A 24,585-nucleotide genomic window follows, 5' to 3' on the forward strand; every position below is an offset into this window, starting at 1 on the left:
TAGCCCCATCCCCTAGCTTTTGTTGATGTACCCCTCAATATGCGGCACAGCTCCCCATTTAAATCAGGACCGTACACATCCTGCTTTGCAGAGCTGTTCAGGAGTTTCAGCCAGTTTCTTCTACTTTACTTAAATCTGTGCACTTGAATATGCATATATTACCAATCAATAATACCAATATACAGAAATATTTGCAAAAAATTAGCCCAGCAAGCATGAAAACACCATACTGGTTGACCTAAGTCTCACTATAGCAACCTTCTCTAAGACAACTTGTATGCTTGAAGGTTGCAGGAACAATGCTTTTGTATTTAATGTCCCAAGACTGCTCACAGTTGTAACACTGCAAGAAATTACTTCACTGCAGCGTGCTTGTGAAATAAGGTAATGAGGTTTTGTCAGTGGAAAAGGAGTTTCATTTCTACTGCACTAAATAGCTCTGGGTGAGTAACAAAAGCTAAAGGATTGTTCAAAAAGTTCAGCTGAATAGTATCACATGGCGCGCAATGCATGTTCAGTGTAGCATACGAATAATACTTGAGTGCAAACTAGCCATTTGAGAAGTTAATTTTTCAGAGTGCTCAACCTTTTACAGCACCATTCAGAACTACCCAAAACTCTGTGATATGAAGGATTCAGTCTTGTAGGGCAGAATTCAAGCTTCTTAACCTTAGCACCATCTGGTACCGCTCTGCAGCGCTCCACCCATTTAAGATACAACTTTGCTCTCTATATTAATCCCTTTCTTGCATAACCTTCACCTTTCGTAGCTTTGTTCATGATACGTGACAGACATCCCACATAAAGCACGTAAAAAATGACTTAATACAGTGCAGATATGCACAGGCCCTGTTCTGAATGTGCAACTTGGACACCTCTGAGTTTCTCTGCTACCTATGACACTCTTTTAACACAATTTTTGTGTGTGTAAATTCCTCCTTGCACCAACTTCATCAGTCCTGTCTTCGGAAAGACCTCTTTGTCTTTTCTACGTGCGTTTTTCAGCCCCGGCTCCTCCTGCAGTGCGATTTTTAAGCAACCTCAGCTTAGACTACCTGCTGTCAGAGCATTGCGGTCACACCACATTAAACTATGGAAATCCTACAGCTGAGCAATGCGAATGCTCCTGGAGCAGGCCAGGAGTATACTGTGCTTTAGCTTGCTCCTGGCTTCCCTGCCTGAAGATGGTAGAGTTTCCTTCCCTCTCTACTCTGAGAGATGCACTGACTCTGCGGAGAATGTAACCGCTGAGCTGTGGATTGAACTTGTTCTTCTTCCTTTCTTTTTTCCTCGTCCATATATACAAAAAAAGAATACCCTTCAGATATGAGAAAGCTTGCAGCCAAATCTCAAGCTCTTCTTCACTTTGAGCAGAGAGACTGCAAATTTTTCCATAAAATGATTGCAAATTAGTCTCCCTCTCAGAAATGACTGGACAGTCTCTGTGGAGAAGTTCAGAGTAAATAAATAAAATGAAATGCTTCTCAGGTGACTATTCAGCACAGAACATTTCATCCCAAATACTTTGGCAAAAGCACAGGAAACCGAAACAGGGTCATCTTCCAGAAAGTGTTAAGCTACTGGCTTCACCTTTAGAGTGCAGCATAACTTCTATACTTTACAGTGATAAATGGGGTAAACAGAGGACATACCTCATTAACAATTAACAATTAACTTTGTCATATTAAATCAGGCCATTGTTCTAATGCATGATGAGAACTAAGTCACTCACTTGGCAGACTTCAGCTTTTCAAGGAGAAGCTTCCCAAGGTATTTGTGAATCTCTCCTGTTATTTTTAAATTTTTCAAAAATAGTTTTAAAAAAATCATGACAAGGAAAGAAGTAGTAAGTAGCGAATAATTTCCAAAATATATTATTCTGATTGTCAGTATTTGAGCTTCTAAATTAACCACCAGTGACATTAGTGAGGGTAATATCTGTTCATGGCATTAAATACATGGATTCTATCTGTCCATACTGATTTGCCAGTTAACTTCAAATGTATGCTTACAAACACTGTGAATGCAACTTTCTAAGAATTTTATGGAACTAAAATTCCTAATACTTACCACAACCTAAATCTCTCTCCAACCTAGCTTTGGCTTTCAAAGCATTCTGACCAGGCTTAAAACGTATTAAAATATACGACAAACTTCCAATGACTCTTAAAACTGTTTTTGCCTTTTATTGAAAATAATCAAAATTCAAAAAATCACAGTGATCTGTAATCTCTAAATACTGTCTAGCTAACGTATGTTCTTTTTAGCACAGGAACAACAACGTACTTCTACACCTGCACCCTTTGCCCTTTAGCATCCAAGAACTAAAGAAGGGACACTTCCCTTCCTATTTGAAAAGTCTCCCCACCACCACCCCTCGCATACATGAGCATGCTGGTATTACCACATATTGCTCAGGACATTAGGGTGGTTTCTGGCATTTACTGGTGAGGTGTTTCCCTTCATAAGAACCAACATGAAAAAGTGACAGGTGATCCTTGAAGTGATCCTGTACATGAGCATAATTCCAGCAAAAGCTTTGGACAAAAGCAAAGACTTAACGAACACAAATCTTATAATGAAGGCTTTTAAAAACTATGCCAATTTTAACACCACAACATCTTGTACTATTATGAACTTTAAACCGGGCTATTGAAAAAAGGAAAAAAAAAGGCTCCCAGCAGCTGTGTAAAATGATGACTGATTGAGAATGGGTTAGTGGATCATCTGATGTTTTCTACTTAATGAAGCATCTTACTGGTGTTGACAGTTCCCACTGAGTGAAAATGACATAATATAATTTTACCAGCAGGATGGTGTTTAGTTAAGTTATGCTGTAGGAATGCACAAAATGGTAAAAGAAACAGATGGCGAGGAGGCAGGGTTTACCCTTGTGCAAGTGAAGAGGAGCTAGCCGCCTTCTAAATTGGTTCCTTCCCAAACAGCAAAAAGACCAACCAGCTAAATGGACTGACAGCCCTTCTACACAGCCTTTCTTCTCCCCTTGAGGTGAGAGAAGGTGTGACTACATCAGCAAACTGTTGAAAGCAGCACGAAAGCAACCTGCAGACTTTGAACCCTAATGTATTTTGGAACGTCATCTGCAAGGGGCTCTCGACCCAGCTCGGACTGTTTAGATCCTGAAGCAAGAAATGAAGGAGTCAAGAGCAGTCATCAGCCCCTGGATCCCAGTTCACCTGCACTGGCTGCATTCCTCATAGCGGACCTTGCACTGCACAAACTTCCCTACCCCAAGAACTACTGAAGACCAACACCCGTCACAGCCCAACAGGAAATAATATCCCCAGTGGGTTCAAAAAGAATTCCTACACCTTGTAGGAATGAAGTGTATATTTCTAATATAAGGTGGGAATTCTCCAAAGCAATTATGACAAGTCAGCTAAAACTCACATCCCCTCTAAATATCAGGACACAAAGAGCTCTGCAGGTAAATCAGGAGTGCATCAGAGCTGTGCTGGATGTGTGCTGAAGCACAATGCATTGCAGCTATTTTCTTTCCAGGAGCGCTGGGAAGCAAAACAGAAGTTTGGATATTTCTGAATTTTCTTAAAATATGTTGCTATCTGTAGAGGTTCTCTGAGTGAACAGCATGCAAAAATTACTCTAATCTCATTTATTTTCCACTAGTATCTCAAGCATAGGAATAAAGAAAACAAAAAGTGTCCCCAGTGTACAGCAAGTAAAACCCAGCTTTTGCTAAAACACAAATCGTGGTGGCTCTTCTGCGAAAAAACCCAACAACCTTGTTTATGGACATACACAGATGTGCTTGAACTGAACAGCGTGTCAAAGTACAGCTCTCGCACTGAATTTGACCACAGGACACATGCAAAGTGACACAGCACACTGAAAAATGCTGCAGGCATTGCTATTTGTTTTCTTAGAAAAGTTCAGCTCCAATGAAGCATGTGTTTTTCAGTGAGGTCATGCCTTTCACCTAATTTTCAGTGGGGACGACTGGGGTACAGAAGAAGGTCAAGAGATTTGCCCAAGGTTACCCGGTGAGTCACTGGCTCTCACGGGATCAGGACTCGGAACGCTCCTGGCTCAACATTCCTTGGTCTAATCACCAGCCCATACCTTCTGCATGAGCCTCTCGCTCTCTCCTTTGCTAAACGAAGATTGCATGTGGTAACTCTTTTAAAATAAAACCACTTTTTTCTGCATGTACTGTTTTTCCAACTTGTGCGAGTACTTGACTCCTCGCTAAGAACTATATACTGATATCACTCAGAAATCCTCCACAAAGGCATGGGAATTTTGCATAAAAATGACGGGCCTAAGCAATAACAATTAATAAAGTTGTTTTTTTATAAAACAGAAGTGTTTTGAATTACACAAGCTTACAAAAAACATGCATAGAATATAAAACTGGCTATTCCTCTTTCTTCATACTTGAACTTTCCTTCCAATTTTTTTTTCTTTGACTGCTATCCATCACGTATGAAAGAAAAAAAAAAAAAACACCACTCTCTCTTCTAAATCTCCAGCCCAGAGGCAGTTCTTAACATTTCTGGCTTAAAAGAGTTCTGCAGACTGAATGAAACAATAGTCTGAAGTGCAGCTTCTTTTCAGGAGCAGACATAAAAAAAAGCCACAATCAGACATTCATACACCAGTCCTGCAGACTTTACACAAAACAAACTTCTGCTGAAACAGCTTGTTGTAACAGCCTTCTGTGGGAGATCACAGATGCATCACCCCCATCAGACAGACAATTTGCAGGCAAGATTCTGTCCAGGCAATGCGGACTAGGCAATCGGAAACCACTATGCCCACATAGACTCAAATAATCGTCGAGAAGATATGGTCTTGGAGGTCCACGCTACATTTGCTATGCTAATTAATGGGGCATGTAGAAGATAAACATTGATTTTAATGAAAAAGTGGGAGATGGTGACACCCATTTCACATCTGTCCAACTCAGAGTGACTCGCAAAGAATATAATTCATGGCAGCTCGTGGTAAATGAATGAACTCTGAGAAAGTAGATAGCGCAAGAATGTAAAAATTGCATTGCCTGCTGCCTGTTCATTGGGTAATTCTGCCTTCCTCTTCGTACCGGAAGCACCTTCTGCACAAAACCTGCATGATCATAGCGGTAGTATTTACCTGCCAAGGAGAAAGTAATCCCTACTCTCCCCTGCAATCTGGAAGACTGGGGGTTCAGGCACACACAGCTGAAGTGGACTTCTTCTAGAATCATTTAGGTTGGAAAAAGACCCCCTAAGAACATTGAGTCCAACCATAAACCTACCGCTGCCAAGTCCACCACTAAACCATGTCCCTAAAATAATTTTTGATAATGATTGTTCTGAAACATTAGGTAAAACACAGTTTTCTCAGTTCCCTAATGGTTGCAGAGATACTGATATTTCATTCTATATATTTGGCTTTAAGTTCTGACGTTTCAGGATCTGTAGCAGCTTTTCAAAGCATAGCGCTTGTTTAATCTAATTCTTCATGAGGTTACATGTACACAAAGATCAGCACAACTCCAGAAAACCTCTGAAAACTCAGGCAATGTTAGTGCTATGTCTGAGTCACTTCCTGAAGTCTCTGGTTGAGAACTTGGCCCTCCATATCCTCATTGCTCTGTCAGAATCATAGAATCGTTAAGGTTGGAAAAGACCTCTAAGATCATCGAGTCCAACCATCAACCCAACACCACCATGCCCACTAAACCATGTCCCTAAGCGCCTCATCTACACGTCTTTTAAATACTTCCAGGGATGGTGACTCAACCACTTCCCTGGGCAGCCTGTTCCAAGGCCTGACCACTCTTAAAGAGTGGGCAAAGATCCTCAATCTACTCAAACTTAAAAGTACGTGGTAGATAAAGAAAAGCTCAGGCATGTTCAGAACCTGATGATTCAATTTTTCTACATCATATCAATTTCCTCCTTCCATCTCTCCACTTTTCCATACAAACTGTCTCAGCTTCACTAAAAAAGGTTTGCTTTAAGCACCATGTGTGCTGCAGGTGGAACAATTATATATTACATGTAACATTGTAAGTTAATCATAATATTGTTGGGCAAGGCAAGAATTTTTACCCAAAATTTTAACCAGCAAGTTTTTGTACAGCTGATGTTTGTTTTTTGAAGCATCAGTTAAATTTTCTGCCCCACTCTTCACCTCTTGTGAAGGCTTAGCTTTGACTGCCCATCTTTTCTCTTGACCAAAGGGGATGTGTTCATGAGGGCTTAATTCAAGAGCTTTTGCAAGCAGAAGTTTAGATAGAACTTTGAAAAAGGTTCAAAGGGAAAGAATCAAGCAATTTTCCTGATGTATGTCATCAGAGAAGACTTGGATGAGTATACTCTCTCTCTTTTTTGTTATTTTAAGAAAGCAAATCTGCCTAATTACGATTACCTGGATATTTGCCTAAACTTTGTCTGTCATGAAGGAAACATAACACTAAAGTCAGACAACCTTCACCATTTTTTCATGTGCCTATGAGATTCTGTGCCCTTGGCAATCTATCCCCCTTGAAATGAAAGGCTACAAAAGATTTGTACCTGTCAAGTCTGAAGCTTGTCTTTATCTGCTTTATCTTGACAGCCTTGAAATCAAAGGGCTACATGTTCAGCAGTGGAAAAGAAAAGATGACTGTATTTAGTTACTTTTGAGTGTATACAAAATGAGCACGTGGTAAAATATGGAATGACTCTTCTGTAGACATTAAAAGCAAGACTACCATTTAAATATCATACACATTGTTCTTGGTTTCAGTTTTTTCTGAAGAAGGGTCAGAATCATACAGTTTGCTATAAAGGTTACATAGGTTAGACATGGTAGTCGTGGCCCTCTTTCTACAGAGGCCTATAACTCAAATACAGGCTCAGGCTCTGAATAAATACTTTCAATCCACTCGGAGTTCAGCAAAATGGTATTTTGATATATTTCAGTGAACCACCTGAGTAGGGACCCCAGGAGTGATACCTCACTTCTAAAATGGCTTCTTTACATAAGATTATGCTCTCTAATAAAGCACTACACTTTGCTGACAGCGTTTGTGGTATTTTTGTCCTCAGTGGCGAGAGATGCCAGAGAATGACGGCATGCTGAAAAAGATTTGGTATCAAACATGTTATGTTCTAGTTTTAGTTTCTGTACATTTCTTTGATTGTAGGTGTTACATAGTATAGCTCTCGGGGAAGTTGTGATAACTGCACATAACCATAGAAAATGAGGCTGAGAGGAGACCCTGAAAAGCCATCTTGCGCACCCCTCCGCCCTAGGGTAGGATCAGCATCCCCTAAGCCACAGCTGGTTTAGCCAGCCGGCTCCTGTGAACCTCCAGCAACGGAGATTTCGCAGCCTCCCCAAGCAATTCCTTCCTGCCCTTAACTGTCCTTCTGGTTAGATGATTTTGGCTAATGCTTAAAGTAAATCTCCCTTGCTGCAATTTAAGGCCATTACCCCTTGTGCTGTCCCAGGTGGACAGGGAGAATGATTTATTACGTACATTTTCGCAATGATTTTTTTAATATATTTGAAGACTGCTTTTATGCCCCCCTTTGGCCTTCCCTTCTCTAAAGTCACATGTAAAAGATAAAAGAAAACTAATGAACAGAGGTTTAATTAGTTCCATGTAGCAATTTTAAAGCTATATTCCTAAAATAAAATACTTGGAAAGAACATCAGTAAACCATATTACTCAGGAGGATAGAAGGAGTAATAGCACGCCAGCGTGGTTGCGTAACAGAGAACTAGGAACTTTGCAAAAGGTCAAATGGACATTACCACTGCGCAAAAAGGCAGCGCTTTCTCTGTATCTCTTCTAAAAAAAAAAAAAGAAAAAAGAAAAGTTCTTCAAGATTGATGGAAAGAATAAGGATACATATAATTTAAGTTAGCAGACTCATGTAACTCTCACTGAACTAAACTGGAGCTTTGCCTGCTTAAAGACTGCAGGAGGGATGCTTTTGTATTTAAGGACTAGAACAAAACTCATGAGACAAGTTTAATTCTTGGCTTTCCTTGATACTTCCTTTGTGATTCTGGGAAATTACCCACTGATAAAATGGGCAGTAGCTCCACTTATCTTCTCTTGAACTCTTCTCATTCTGTTTTTGTAGCTGACAAACCCTTTAGGATGGTGGGCTGTCTGTACCGAAGCACGCAAGACTCCAGCATAGGAGGAGCCAAAGTCAGCAGCAACTTCTGACCGTGACTGCATCACAAAATGCAACACCAGGCTACTAAACAAGGAATTGTCACGTATTGGATATATCCCATTGCAAGAGATGTTAAACGCAACTTCAAATTGATTGACTGTGTCTGTTGCTGATGTTGGATCATGCTTATCTTTATGGGATGCACAGGTGGGCTTATAATTCAACACTGTAAAAGCAAGAAATCTCCAACCCAAAAGTCCAGAGTATTAGAGTGAGAATCTAGTTATTTTTGTTTCCTGATGGTTATTTTAATAAGGCATATATGGAGAAGCAATATGCTAGTGCTGACCTATGAAAAAATTAAATAAATGTTGAGATTATGAGCAATCATAGGTTCTTTAATGCTTTCCTTCAGATGTCTGTGTGAAGCAGAGAAGTGCATGAAATAAGGAAATATCATTTTTTTACAGACAATAGGTTGATGATAACAAAGACTTGGAGAATGTCTACATACTGTGCCTAAGCTAGCTCAGATATCCCTGCAGAGCTATGGTGGCATAGTTGAAGGAGTTGCTTAAAGTCAAAAAAGACATCCATATGCCATAATATGGAGCTGAACTGATAATTTCAGGCAAGAATCCAGAAGACTATTTTTGTGACAGCAAAGCTACTGCTGTCCAAACTGATAGCAGCATGTCCCCTGCTTGAAAATAACCATATATGGGTTTACCATTAGTGGCTGGATGTCTTGACAGGCTGTGATTTAAAAATAACATTTATGCTATTAGCACTGCTTCCCTTTATTCTGAGGAGAAACTGGATTATCACGTTCAAAGTTACAAAGTTTCCTCCTGTTTTTTGTTGCATTCAGTTTCTGCATTTAACATTGGAGACAAATTATTCCTGATTTTTCTATGTACAAGTAGGACAAAATTCAGGTCCTACCTCGTCAATCTTTCTATATGGTTCTCCACCTCTTATGGTCAGCTAATCAGTTGTACTAAGAATTTGGTTGCATCTATTTCTTTCTGTGCTCTCGTTTACAGCTCTTTGGAGATTTTGCCTGTTCTGCTGCTCATTCATATTCTCCTTCTCAAAAACCACTGGTCAAAATCCATCTATTTTATCTGAAAGAAATAAAATAAACATCTAACACATAATGGAGTAGAAACCCTGGCAACAGAAGCGGCAGGCTTTATTCTGTAGCAGGCTGCTTTTTGGCTTCCTATGCAAAGAAAGCTTCCTTTTGAGCCCCTGGGCTGTGCATCGTCCTGTTTGGTTGAGCTGCAGTTCCATTTACTTTGGTTGCCTTCCAGAGAAAGAATCTGATCCTCAAAAATGCTCTTGGGTCCTTCAGAGAGGAAAGAAGAGCATTCAGATCCCCTTGGAACTCAAAGTGAAGACACACAGCCATTCTCCGGATCAAGTCCATGTTAATGATGCTGCATCTGCTACACATGCACACGCAGCAGGGTTATTTAAAAAACTGCAGACGGTGACTCTGATTCAGTTAGTGGCTCACCTTTCTCTCCCTACTGACAAAAAGGAGCAGCTTAGGCTTAGAGCCCTTAGCATCCCCTCTGTCTTGCAGGGCATCTCCTATGTTGCCAGGTGAATTCCACCAAATAACTAAGCCGCTGTAAAATTAAAGCTACACCCTACCCAGAGGACAGGGGGAACTTTAAGACTTCTGAATTGTAGGAAGAAATCTAGTTCTCCAAATAAAATAAAGCAAGGTTTTCCCCAAAGTGCTTAACTAAAGGGTATCCATGCCACACTTTTATTTTTCATCCTTTTTTGACCTTTAATTTAACGTAAGTACTCAAGCAATTTTAGCTGTGTTTTCTTCTCAACTTCTCCCACTTCAGGCCACACACACAAAGATCATTCTGTGACTTGACACCCCTCCTCTCTTAAAATCTTATGGTGAGGAGAAAAAAAAAGGGATGTTATTTTAAACAACCTCAAACTAGAGTTTTTTTGTCCATTAGGGTACTTATTTATTCGTTTCAATTCATGCCTTTTTTACATTGAAAATTATAGCTTTTACAGATTCCTGTAAATGTCTAGGTATGAAAATGGCTCTTTTTCAAAAATGTGCTTCTAGATCACTAAAAATAATTCACTTTTGTTTACATTTTCTTTGTGTGGAATTCAAGGTAGTAAGATCTATATTTACTGCTCATCCCTATCTTTATTGATCTATGTTCTTTCATTTTTAATCTATCTAAACATGAACTTATTGCTGATAAAATGGTAGTCAAGACACATTACTCACCTCTTCACACACCAGATATATCAACACCGGCATCACAAGAAGGTCCCTCATCCGACCTCACCAATACCCACTAACTTTCACCAGTAAGCATCACTTCTGGATGCAAGAAGAGACGAGCAGTCCCTCTAGCACACTGGCCTTTGAATGATAAGGCTAAGCTTGCCAATCTATCTACTTGTCCCAGTTCTAGACCAGGTTTGTGATGGGTCGTTAGCTTCACAGCATCCAGGTTTGATGCCACTAAACTCATCTGATGTGAAGTTGTATTTGATGTATTGCTGTACTTATCTCCAAATACTCTGAATTAGTGATTTCAGAGGGCTTTTTCTTACATTCTTATACTCTTATATTCTTATATTCTTAAATTCTTGTTCATTAAAATAAAATTTTTGGTTTGGGGACTCACTCTGCCACAACATTTTATGATCCCTCTCCAGCCACTACTGATTTCATTTCTTTGTAGCACCATAAGAGCAGTAGGTTCACTAATCGTTGAAGGGTCAGGTCACTGACATGCCAGCTGCTTTTTCATTCTTGGTGACCTCTGGTTGCTGAGCCAGATGTATATATAAGGCACACAACTCTTGGGCTCTACCTGCTAGCTACTTGAAAATTGAACTACTGCAATGATACTCCCAAAGCAAACTTTACTTTGGTTTGGCATGAGGTACAAGGCAATTCAGAAATTGGCTCTCTCTGAAAGTTCTCCTTTCCTTGTTATTTCCTTCCAAGAATGTTAAAAAAAAAATGTTCTCCACTTTTAAATTGCTGTTCACTCACCAAAGCGAATAGCCCTCATACCAAATGTATTTCCAGTGAACACAGCTCACAAAACATTAGTAAATCAAAAATAATCAAGATGGCAGCAGTCTCTCTGAAGGAATATATCATGACAGACGTAATAACCCAGAATATGAACTTCCTTCTGTCACTAATTCTATCTTAAATCCTTCTGAAGGGTACATGTAAGGCTCCTACATGAAATTGCTGTCCACTGAGGTGGAAACTGAAACAAAGTTCAACAGTTTTTTTGACCAAACCTTTATCACCGAAATACTATTTCACTTATTTCAGGATTCACATTAGTACTGTATTTTACCATAAAGGTGGAATTTCCATACACTTAGAAAAAGATTAGAATTCTGTTTTTTTCCACAAAAGTCTTCCTCTGCAGGTAATACATTGTCCCAAGAAAAAGTTTTGTTAACAGTAAAGCATGCAAGTAGTTCAAAAAGGTGAGTTATTTTCCACTGTGTATGCACTAAATGCATGCGAATTACAATAGATGGGCCAAATGCTTTCTCAGGAAGGACACATACTGACATCTTTGGACAGTAGCAGCAGCCTTTGAATTTTCACTTCAACTACTGCTTAGAAACAACACTGTCGGAAAGGAAACACCTACTGTGCGCCTTCACTTGCCTTCTGATCCCTTATTAGTTAACCCTGAAGTGCATATGTATACAGCCTTAATCCCCAAGTGAGTATCTGGACCAGGGGAAATCTGGAATTAATTGTGAAGTATTTTGGTTACTAATGCAGCTGTTACAAGTGTTTGATTTGGCAAGCGAACAGAAAAGGCACTGCATACCAATTTCGTGAGCCACTGTAAAAGCTGCATGGAGGCCGTCATCTTCAATCACTGCACAGCTGCGCTCAGGAGAGCATATGGTCCCAACGTCTGCCATTCCCAGAGTATCACATGAATGATGCCCACATAAATCCTGCCCAGGAAGGGGGAAAAAAAAATCATTAAAATAAATTTTTACACCGATAGGTAACAACAGGTTAAAATCACCAGCCCTTTGCGAACAGCAGAACCTGGATAAAAACATCAATATAAGCTTCCTTCTAAAGATGTCAATGCAGTTTAAAAGCACGATGACCCTATCCCACCCCTGGTAAAGTCAGTGGGAGTATTTTCATCGACTTTAACAGGGTTTGGATACGTTCTGTAATTAATTATTGTTAGTTAAATTTGTATTTCTGCAATGCATACAGAGGCTCAAACTTGCATTCAGTTAGGTACTCAAAATACATGCCATAGAAGCATTTCTTCATTGACAATAAAAACAGAATATTCTCTTTATTTACAGAAGGTGAACCAAGGCACAGAGAGAAAGCTTCAGATTCCTGATCAGTCCTTGAACTTTTCTTTTCCCAAGGCCAGTCTTACACTTGCACTTAAAGAAATGAGATTGTTATATATTAAACCTCATGTCACATCTGTCAAGTAGTACAATGATTAATAATGTATTACCCAGTATATCAAGTATTTAAGCAATTCTCAGAGGTTGCTTAAAAAGTCAGTGATATTACAGAGTGTAAAATCCCTTGATTCCTAGTCTTACTAGCGCAACAACTCGTTCATGTTTCCTACTTGTAGATATGGGGTGTCTCCAAAAACCATGCAGGTGTTAGGTATTTTCTTTCTTTTCCAGGATGATAATGATAATGATAATGATGAAGGCAGCTTTAGTCAGATGTAGTGTTTTAATCATCAGCAGTAACTTTTCAGTGCTTCTGCTGAAGCAGAGGGAAGAATACTAGTCTGAATGTACATATACATGCTTTTGTGGTTGAGAAGGAAAAGTAGGTACCATGCTATTTGGAACACTTCAACATTTCATTGTGGTTGAATGAAGTTGTCATTTTCAAGGCATGACAGTATTATCAAATGTTATTATCAAAATGATCAGAGAGTACCGTTTTTCCCTTCATTTTTAAGACTCTCTTCTTCCCTTCAGATCTCCTTTTATAATGACTTTCTTTTATGAAGCCTTTCACAACTAATCCATCTGAATTACAGATATCCCATATGAGGCTTTGGTCAACAATGTTTATTGATTATGACAGTTTCAAATTTAGGCGAACTTGAAAATGCAGAAGATTCAAATCCCACTGAAGTAAAAGAAAAACACACTGAGTTCACAGATGCTGAGACAGAGCATCTCTTTTAAAAAAAAAAGTATATTTTTTTTCCCCAAGACGAAATAAAGAAATTTTCAAGCTAAAATTACATAGCAATATTACATATATGGAGCAAGAATTTTGGGATCAGTTCTGGCTTCCAGGTGTTTAGGAACTCTTTTCGGTAAGTGCACTCTTGGTGCTATTTAATGTCAAGATTTAAATGCCACAGTACCAATGAACAAAACAGCTTCACAAGAGGAGAAGGAATAAAGTTCAAAAGTATTCCAATTCCCAAATTTTCACAGATGTAATCCACGGTTTAAGAAAAACTTCCATTCTGTAGCGGTGCAGATAACATGCAGAAATTTTCTCTCTAACCCCACTGGCTCCCACTCCTGACATCCAATTAGCTCCCCAGACTTTGCTTCTGGTCTGCATGGGTTATGGGAAGGTAGAGAATAAGGATGCCCATTTTCAAGCACTTTAAAAGAAACGCAATTTTTTTCCAGGTTTGTTTAGGCAAATAAACTTCGTATAATTTTCAGCATCTCTGAACCAATGTTGGAAGAGGCCTTAAGTGAGGTCATGTTATTATAGCGTCAAACGTCTGGGGCATATTCAACAAGGAAGATACAATCCTTAAACTCCTATTACTTTTGTTCAGGTTCATATCCATTTAGCCCTTTACGTATCACTTCTGAATTTGGCCCTTTCAGTCTAAGGGTATATTTTTATTTTACATAGAGTACATTCTATGTAAGTGTAACTGTAAGTGGTTTACCTACAGATACCATGAGTAACAAAACTCCGAAAAAATGCATGTGCAATAGTACCAATAAAAATACCTTTTCATGGTGATATAATTGGTCTAAATAAATGAGTGTAAGCTGTATAGGAAGTAAGGTATGTTTATACTAGTGCAATTTGAACTGAATCCACACAAGCAGTTGAACTGAAATTCTTACACAAGTACCAAAAAGCATATAAATCAGACAGAAAGTAGCTTACTGGAGGAAGTCTAAATTACTCTCAGGTTGACCGTGCCAATAATAGTATAAAATGCATTAATTCAGGCCTTGCCTCTACATGCAGATTCAGTGTCATTTGGTCTTTTCTTGCATTTGGGTGTCATTATTACGTAGATACTTACATCAGTACTGCTCCCAGTGTGGGCACAATTATATCAGCACACAGATGTCTTATGCCAGTGCATGATTTATTTCCATTTGCATACAAGAAGCAGCTATGCCAGTGATATGGCTATGAAGCTATACCAGCAGATGCAACCAGACCTCGCAATGATCCTCCAGATTTGATGACACAAGTATAATTAAAAGAATACAATCTTTCTAAGCAGGCAATCTCATAAACTTCCTTAAGAGTTACTTCTGATGGGATGTGTGGAGTATGGAAAATTACGACAGGGATGTTAACCGTAAGCAGCCCTTCTGACTGTTGGCTGGTTAGTAATCCCACCCTCAAAATTTCGAAAGCTGTGCACAGCATTGCATTATGCCACCTTCATCAGATATCAAAAAAAATAGCTATGTACATATGCAAGCACTAACGGACATAACAACGTTTGGTTACTTTTCATATGTTATGTGTTACTGACATCGCACCGCACTGCATGCCTGGGCTTTCCTCAGAAATCCAGTCACTTCATCAAACTGCTGTTCCTCCACTTCCATCATTTCCCAGAGTATGACATATATCCACACATCTCAGCATCCCACTAGTAACTTTCAAGGCAGTGCTCATTTGCGTAACAGTTGTCTAGACAAAACAAAGCAGGCTTTACGCTTTCTTTATGAAATACCTTAACTTCGGGTCAGATAAAATTAATTTCTTGAAGGGCTGTATTACTTAAAGGTTGCTCCTAGGAAATCCCACAGCAGAAAATAAGTGATTCTGAAAATTGCTTATCTGTAAAATTACCTACCTCCTCCAACACCCCACAGACAGCTGGAGAACAGCTGTCCTCAGATGGTGTGGGACCAACGATCCCCGTAAAGGAGAAAAGAGGAGACTGACCACGCTGTGGTCAGAAAGTGGTGGGCAGTGATACCGTAAAGCCCCATTCCCGTCAGCCAGCCCCGCGACCACATCGGCGCTGCCTCCCCAGCAGTCTGAGCAAAGCGGTGCGGGGAGCCCTGCAGCCACCTCCCAAATCCCAGCTGGGCAGCGGCGGAGGAGGCTTGTAAAGGATCTTGGAAACAAGGACAGGAAATATTTTCTGGCGTTAGCTTCTTTGTATGAAGCTGTTACCGGAGAGGGATGTCTACGGGTTGCCCATCTGCTGCTAGAGCAGGGCACGCGTTGGCTACACTTTGAACAGAGAGCGTGCGCTGAGCCTTCTGGTTTTCATTGCAGACTTCAGTGACTGCATGAGGATGCTTTTTTTAAGCTAATGCTGACATTGTCAATAATCACTTAGGCAGATTACTGAAGACTCAGCTCCATTACGTTCTCAACTCATAGTCTCATTTATTCTTTATTTCTCTTGCCTCTGCGTGATTTGAACTTTAATATATATCTATTCATAGCATCACATAGTATACACTATATACATAATTGAAGCCTATCAAGTGGCATCTCTGAGACAAATATTCTGAAAAGTTTGCTGTCGGGTCAACTCACCATTCCCTAGCTACATGGTCCTTCCCAACAGCATGATTTTGAGTGACATTATTGAAAATCACGCGTATTTATACTTCCACTGATTTAAATCTTTATGGCAAAATTTCTTTTGACTTAAACCTCCTGTAGCTGTACTGGCCATGGATTATTTGTTACCAGCATCAATAGCCATATTTTTAGTTTTCCTGGGCAGTCTTGGAAAGCAGTCTCAGGCTTTTATGAAGTAAAGTTTCTGGGAGTACATTAGAAGTTTTTATTTCCCTTGAAAATATTTTTTTTTTTGTTAAAAGCAGGCCCTGATGTAATGATGCAGTCTAAATAATCTTGTGTGGGTCTCCTCAACTTTTCATACGCCAGCTAAAGCACTAAGGATGCACTAAGGGGACTCACATGATACTTAAAATCAGTTTCCAATGATTATTTCACTCTGGTGTGTGGCTTCTATTTAAAAAGTTAATTGCTTACTCAGATCTGTGTACTCATGTAATTGCCTCCAAATAGCGGCAGAAGCTTCGAAGAATAAGTGTTTCTTGGTATTTCTAAAAAAGGAATATAGAGTCTGGCCCTTGACCTGCATCACAGTAGTTTCAAAACAGAAGAATGACTAGGAAATGCATTTGCTACACAGGAGGCAATAGATGTTCACACTTAAGCTTTGGCAAAGGAATGACTTAGGAAAACTGAGCTGTACATCGTAAGAGTAGTAGTTAATTAGCTTATCAAAGGCCAAGTTTTCTTGGCATTCGTCAGTACATCAAGAGCGGCTGGCTGTTTGCCATGTATATGTGGCATTGCTGTGAATGAAGATAACTGCCGCGGCACCGTGCTGGAGCAGTGAATTTATTTTACCTGAAATTCTTTGATTTGTGCAGTAGGCTTAAAAACAAGAATAAACTGTTTAGTGAAACCTGATATTAGGCCAGAGCCCATGGACCAGATCCAAAACAGGATTTAAGCACCAACACGGACAGTTCAGTGGAATGTAAGGGCAGAAGAACAAAACTGGCTCACATGTCCTCTGGTCTTTCAGTTATCTACCCTTCATAAGGTTTGCAGTTGGTGACCTTATGGGCCCCAAAGTGCCACAGTTTTACAGTGCTGAGCAGCTTAGCACTTAAGTTATACTAAAGCTTGATCGGGGTTGAGATGCTTAATGTTTCTCCATCTTTGCCCTGAGGGAAGCTAAGCCTACAGACGTTCTCGGTTCAGATGTACGAGAAACCAACAGGATTAGGCTTTCTATCAGGCACAGCTGCACATCACCTTCCTTTAAAGCACAGCTAACAGCTTTTACATCTCTGTGTGCTTGTTGGCTTGCTTTTCTGGTTTCTTTACAATGGCTCACCAGTTAAAGCCTTTGCCCAATAAAAAGGTGATCCGGCTTCCAATTCCTTTCAGGGGTGAGGGTGCTTAGAAGCATGTTTCTTAGGAGAGCGCCCTATGGTCTATACCAGACTATGGTCCACAATGAAGGCCCGCACGTGTCCGTGCGTGCAGGGAGTTGTGGCTCCTCCTGTTGCAGCCCACGTGCCAAAGGCTTCCCTAGCCCAGGCTGCAGTTAGTGCTTACGGCGCTTGGTGAAGGGACCTAATTTTTGGTCCCAATTCCTCAGCCTGCTTCTGTATTTTACACTGAACAGTCCTTCGGTAAATTACAGAAACAGTCTTCTCTCCTCGCTTTGGGAACCCAGACCGCCTTGCTCCGGTCAGACTGCGCCCCAGTCAGTGGCTTCAGGTCACGATTTCTCTCCTTCTCACCATATGAATCTTGAATTACTTGCTAAACAGTGACATAGCTTTGGTCAGAGGGGTGGAAAGTTTCCTTAACACCTGGAACAACTTACAACCTACCGGTTAAGGACCTCCTCTGGGAGGTGGGCGATACAGACCTAAAATCCCTCAAGCAGAGGAAGGAATTAAATACGACTTTCCGACTTCCTGCAGCAGTGCTCCCACCACAGCCCTGTAAAGGGAGGGTGGGGTCAGGCGGTATTCCGGACCCACGCATCCACCCTCCCGCGCACCCCTCTGCAAAGTGGGTGGAAGTTTATTAATGTCACAGCAACGCAGAACGGCACATGCGGAGGAAAGTAAGGTTCACCCAAACAGAAAGGATTATGGGTATCACCCAAAGAGCGCATGATGTCTGGAAGGCAAAAGGTGCATGAGACCGAAGTCGACAGACTGCAAAAGGTATATTGGAAATAAGGGCTTACTGGTGAAAAAAATAATTAGGGCACGGTCTGTTTTACCCCTCAACCGACACTATGAAACTTAAAAGAGAGGCTTTATAAGCCAAAATGCTGGAAGGCTGCCCTGGAGGAAGCCTGCTGTGAAAAGTCCTGTTCCTGAGACACTGGTGGGTCTTGGTCATGGGGATGCCTAGGTTAGGGCACCAGGCAGAGGGCCTGGCCATCGCTGTGAAGAGAGGAAGGACTCCCATCAGACTCACTGGGATACTGCTTTGTCCTCCCATGGCCATATTTTGAGAGGAAAGACCGAAGTCTGGTTACCTTTTGAGGAAAAGACGAGTGGTGATACCTTCCATGTCTACCAAAACAGAAATAACATCTTTTCCTCCAGTAGTTTAACTTAATGTCCTGGTTTCGGCTGGGATAGAGTTAAATTTCTTCCTAGTGCTGTGTTTTGGATTTAGTATGAGAAGAATGTTGATAACACACTGATGTTTTCAGTTGTTGCTAAGTACCCTGTCAAGGACAGCTTCCGTGCTACCAAGCAGAGGCTGGGAGGGAGCACAGCCAGGACAGCCAGCCCAGCTGGCCAACGGGGTATTCCACACCATGTGACGTCATGCTCAGCATATGAATGGTAGGCGTGTTCCAGGAAGTAGCGATCGCTACTTGGTTATCGGTCAGCGCGGGTGGTGAGCAATTGCATTGTGCATCACTCATGTTGTATATTCTATCATTATTATTATTTTCCCTTTTCTGTTTTATTAAACTGTCTTTATCTCAACCCACGAGTTTTTCCTCACTCTTACCCTTCTGATTCTCTCCCTGTCCCACTGAGGCGTGGTATTTGGCTGCCTGCCAGGTTAAACCGCGACACTTAAAGATTGACGTTGTCCTCCTTTTAGGTTAATATGACGAATACAGGCCTGAGTTTTGGCCATTTGAATCTCAAACGTACAGAGCTGTCTTTCTGAATTCTAGGTAAGCTGAAATTCAAGAAAACCCAATGCATGGGTGATGTCCTGTTGGGCTAAGTTTAGCACATGCACGCTACACTTGCTGGCTTCAGAGACTACTTCCTCACCAGACTGGATATTTAGGCATGTTCTTCCTCTCCCCTAGTATGGTATGGGGACCCTAGGCACTTGTCATCCAAGGACACTCTGCAACAAAGTATTAGAAATAGAACCTAAACTGGATTAAGCTTTTATGCTCTGAATGTACATATTAACAAAACTTTTTTTTTTCCTAAAGCATATAAAGAAAATGCAGCAGCTTTATGCAAACCACAGATTATTTAAAAATATTGACAAAATGCACATAAAGCATTTGGACTCTGCAAGGGGAAGGGAAGGGCAAACAAAGTTTCAGTTATGAAACTGGTGACTGGTGAACACGGAAAAATGTGCGATTTAACTGGTCTAACCCATAGTTTCTTTGTGGGGAAACTCTACACCATCTCTGTAGATTAGTGTGAATCACGCTACTTCTCCCACACAAATTATGTCCCACTTTATTTTCCCCAGGGGCATTATCTAAATGTATTAGATTTGCAACAAAATTGGTGAAAACACTACGAAACTGGTAGACACATCACATTATAATTTCTTCAGAGTAATAATAATAAACATTAGTGAAATATGTTCTACTGACCATTGGTACAGTGACCTGTTTTACTTATACGGGATAATAATTGTGGGAAGATGATAATACAGAAAAGAAAAAAAGAAGGAAGAACTAGAGCCAAAGAAAGCATGTGCTCCACGCAATGAAATTATCATCTACAGAGCTGAGATAATCCAAAGCTTACTGCTAAATTTCAACAGCACTGTCAGATTGACAGTTAAACTAAATCACACACACAAGACCCATATAATTACTGTATAGAAAAAGGCAGGACAGCGACCTTTGGCTCTAGCATGAACTTTTTGTTAGAGCCAGGCATGATGCTAACAAGCACTTAGGAAAGTATTTTTTCTTGCTCTTGTTGCCTGTATCTACTGTGAGAAATATCTATTTTAATTTTCACATGATTCAGAATTCTGCTGGTTTTGGCTGGGATAGAGTTAATTTTCCTCATAGCAGGCTAGTATGGGGCTATGTTTTGGATTTGTGCTGAAAACAGTGTTAATAACACAGGGATGTTTTAGCTATTCCTGAGCAGTGCTGACACAGAGTCAAGGCCCTTTCTGCTCCTCACCCCACCCCACCAGCGAGTAGGCTGGGGGTGCACAAGAAGTTAGGAGGGGACACAGCCAGGACAGCTGACCCCAACTGACCAAAGGGATATTCCATACCGCATGACGTCATGCTCAGCATATAAAGCTGGGGGAAAAAGAAGGAAGTTGGGGACGTTCGGAGTGATGGCGTTTGTCTTCCCAAGTCACCATTACGAGTGATGGAGCCCTGCTTTCCTGGTGGTGGCTGAACACCTGCCTGCCGATGGGAAGTAGTGAATGAATCCCTTGTTTTGCTTTGCTTGCGTGCGCGTCTTTTGCTTTGCCTGTTAAACGGTCTTTATCTCAACCCATGAGTTTTCTTACATTTACCCTTCTGATTCTTTCCCCCATCCCACCGGGGAGGGGAGTGAGCAAGCAGCTGGGTGGTGCTTAGTTGCCAGTTGGGGTTAAACCATGACAAGGGGAAAAGGAAAGGAAAAGAACTGGATTTTGTCCGAATGCATTCAATAGTTCACTTGAAATTTGAGTAAGGGTCACTAATGAAATAGACTGGATGAATTCTAGAGCATAATTGCAGAGCAGGCTAGACATCAGAAAAGAACAGTTTGAGTTCAAGTGCAGTTTGCAAGTCACGTCTAATACGTTTTCCTACTGTGACAAATAATCTGGCAAGTATTTTGTTGCACCCATAAAAACCTGAAGACTCAAGATAACCTGTTTCCAGCTTCTGAGAACTGTTCACAATAAAAAAGCCTGAAACGGACTAAATTCTAAATTTGCTGTTGACTTCACCGCCACTGAGAACGAAGCGAGCTAATCCCCAAGGGAAGAGGGCTTTACAAGCTCTTCCTCCTTCCCACCACACAGCTGCTTCTCTACTGCCGCACGGGGCGGAGGACTCACCTGGACACCAGATGATCAAATCCTTGCATCACCATATTCCACGGAGGATGCTCTGAAGATGTATGCGGCCCAAAAATTTACAGCTGTTGTCAAGGACTCAACCACAAAGTAGTCAAACAGCAGGGGATCCATGTATTCTCTAAGGCTGTCAAGGCCAAACTGCCTTAATGAGAGCTCTCACAGGATTTATTAGAAAATTATCACCTTTTGGTACTGACAAGTGAGACCTCTGTCAGGCTTGATATGGGCCATCGTGGGTCAAAATGAGAGATTGAGACCACTGGGAAAATATACTTCTCCTTATTAGATTTGGGGAATTTAAATAATCACTGTGGAACCCAACTATGTTTCTGCAATATTTAGTGATAGATAATTTCTGTGCCCATTGAGGGTTTTTACAATCTCCTGCACAGGTGATAATAATGACCAGACACTGTAGTTTTCCTTGTGGTTACAGAGTAAATGGATTCACTGCAGCTAATGGATAGTTACATGGTTCTTGCCACCACTGATAAGCAATATAGAGCCTTAAAATAGTTTTAACACCCGTTGTCTGTGAACTGAACCCATGTTCATATTTATTTACTATTTACTATGCCCCGCAGCATGATTGTTTTAAAGCCCTTATCGAATTAAATGACCAAAAGTGAGTGAATGTTTTAATCCGGAATTAGTAAATCTTCTAAAAATCCTTTTGCATGGGAAGTACTTCCTAGTATGAATGATGATACTAATTTGAACCGCCAGTACTAATTTTATAATAAGGCAGAGCTGCCAGCACACTCTTAGTCTATGAATGGTCATTAATTTATCTTTAAACAAGTAATGACAACAGAAGAGGAGGAAGCGATGGTGCTGAATTCTGACAGGGATTCTTCCTTTATAAGGAACTTGAGTAAAGCTACTTTTCAGAGAGCCTCTTTTGGTGTCAAAAATAACATCCAAGTAAATGTCACTCCCGAACGAAGATAATTATTATATTAGAGACTTGTATGGCAACCGGCATGCATAATTTAGATTCTAACTAGACATAAACTGTTACATACAGCTGAGGACATGCGTTCGGCTGACAAACGATTTGCAAATATTATTCTGTTGACGCAGAGACACAAAGTTCAAGGTGGCCTCAGTTAGTAAACAAAGATGGAAAATGTACCTCACACATTTACCCCATGCCTAAAAACCAAGCCATTTAGAAGAAGACATCTGGATGTTCAAAAATTAGCATGACGGTATTCATCAAAACATGCAGCCATGGCTTGGCGTCTAGTAGCTAAGCAACGTACTTCATACATTCAAAACATAGTTGTAAAAGTTGGATCCTCCTGCCAATTGCTGCCACTCTCATTGAAAAGCTAAACTGGAAAAAATCTCTCTTTAGTTCAAAGTGGGGCTGTTTTCTCCAGGAAACATCTCTACTGCTTTTTCTTCCTTTAACCCTTTTCGTGTTTACATTCCAAAAGGAGCAAACAGATTCATGTTGACATTTCAAGTGTAAGCATATAAAAATCGTGTGGACTCACACATACTCCCTGCAAAGAACATCATGAACACATGTAGCAAGAAACTAAAAGTCTTGTTCTTATTGAGTCAAATACCGAAATGTAATGCCAAAAATGTGCGTGTGCACAGAGCTAATCATTAAAGCAGACTAAGTTATACTGAATTGCACTGAGGAACTAATCCCATAGTTAAATGTGTTAAAATGTAAACCAAGAAAACGGAAGCCTGTGCTTTTTTCTTGCAAAGCGTTTACATCCCTAAGTAACAGCGCAAGCAATATTTGCATCTTAAGAGTGGAAGGAGACCACAGGAACTGTGACATTTTGTTTAGTTTAGGTACTACTTACATCCAAAAGAAGTAACTCTACGCATGGAAGATGCATTGCTCAGGAGTCTTTGAAAGTGGATTACTGATTAGTACCACACTCTTATTCTGACAGGAGGGCATCCATGCAAAGAATTACAGATAAGCATCTGTAAAGCAAGCACACTTTAAATTCACATCCTATCTCAATCCAAATTAACTTAATAATTGATGTTAAGATTCACAGTCTGCCACCCTAAGAGTTTCTGAATTGTAATAAATCCCAGGGAAATAAATGGGAATACCGGCAGAGAAAAACTCTCTTTAGTGAAAAGTGATGGATTCTGGCCCAGGCTTAATTAATAAACCATTAGAAAGGATGTTTATAGAAAAAAGCAAAAGCGTACTGACCCAGCCTAGGTAGCCTGCTTTCATTCAGATTATAACGATAAAAAAATGAAAGCTTGCAAATTGGACCGATGGGCTTTAAACTGCTAAAAAAGGCTCCTGCTGTACAAGTGATGCCTGACTGACACAGAACCTAATGTTTCAACTATTTACAGCTATAAAAGCAAGCCAGGCGCTTTTTTCCCCCTTCTGGAGCAACTCCTTCCACAAACCATCCAAAGCATCCTTTTTGGCAGGCTCCTATGATGTAGAAAAGCAGGAGAACTCAAATGAACGGAAAGTCATGCAGTTATTTTTTTCATACTTGGGGAAGGGAAAAAAAGAAAACACCAAACCCAAACCGCTGAAGGGATATTCTTACAGAAGAACTTCATTGCATAAACTCGGCCACATGTCTACTAGAGCAATGTCCCTTAACGACCTCTGGCAATGCAATTAACTATCAACCGGGCAGGGAGCAAGGCACAGCTCTGTATGGGTAAGACCGGCTGGATTTGACCCACAGCTGATCAGGACACCCATTTTACACTCGGGGAATGAGAAAGAGACTGCATCCCCTTACAACCAGCCCAACTCACCCAACTTCTGCAGCTCTGTTTACCCGAGGTTTGCATTTACGTCCTACCCTTGAACCACAAGTGCTGCCGGCTTCCAGTGCGGCGGAGCTATTCTTGCTGGAAATAGCATCTCAATGCACTCAACAGGGAAGTCGCGTGTACTTTTAAGGTGTTCTTCACCACTTTCACTAGCAGGTTTGTTTGGGGGCTAATTTAGGCTAGGGAGCGCTATCAGCCTTTTGCCTGGACCACCTCCCTGGAGAGAGAGGGGCTGTGAGTGAAACATCTCACTGGGAAAGATGGAACAACGTCACCTCTCAAGCAGAGGCAAGTTAGGCGGCCTCAGCCGAGTCCCCCAACCAGGCAAATTACCACCTCTCCACCCTGGCAGGAGTCCCAGCACTGCACTGGCACAAACAACTGTGTACCCGCAGTGGGGATGACCTTGCAGGGGAAGGGGCACGCACAAGCGCACACACAGTTTGTTGGGTTTTCAGCCCCTCTTCCATCCCCGGCAGCCGTGCGTGTGGGTGCTGGTCCCTGAGACGCACTGCAACCCAATGG

General features: G+C 40.9%; 1 protein-coding gene across 1 annotated transcript in view; it reads right to left on the minus strand.

Moving 5' to 3' along the window:
• ADAMTS5 (ADAM metallopeptidase with thrombospondin type 1 motif 5) overlaps positions 1 to 24,585 on the minus strand; it is a 44,322-nt gene that overhangs the window by 17,705 nt on the left and 2,032 nt on the right. Inside the window, exon 2 of the mRNA XM_075170905.1 lies at positions 12,014 to 12,146. Within this exon, the coding sequence (XP_075027006.1) occupies positions 12,014 to 12,146 (133 nt within the window). The remainder of the gene's footprint in view (positions 1 to 12,013; positions 12,147 to 24,585) is intronic.

This window comes from Calonectris borealis, chromosome 1 (genome assembly GCF_964195595.1).
Source record: "Calonectris borealis chromosome 1, bCalBor7.hap1.2, whole genome shotgun sequence".
NCBI classification, from domain to species: domain Eukaryota; kingdom Metazoa; phylum Chordata; class Aves; order Procellariiformes; family Procellariidae; genus Calonectris; species Calonectris borealis.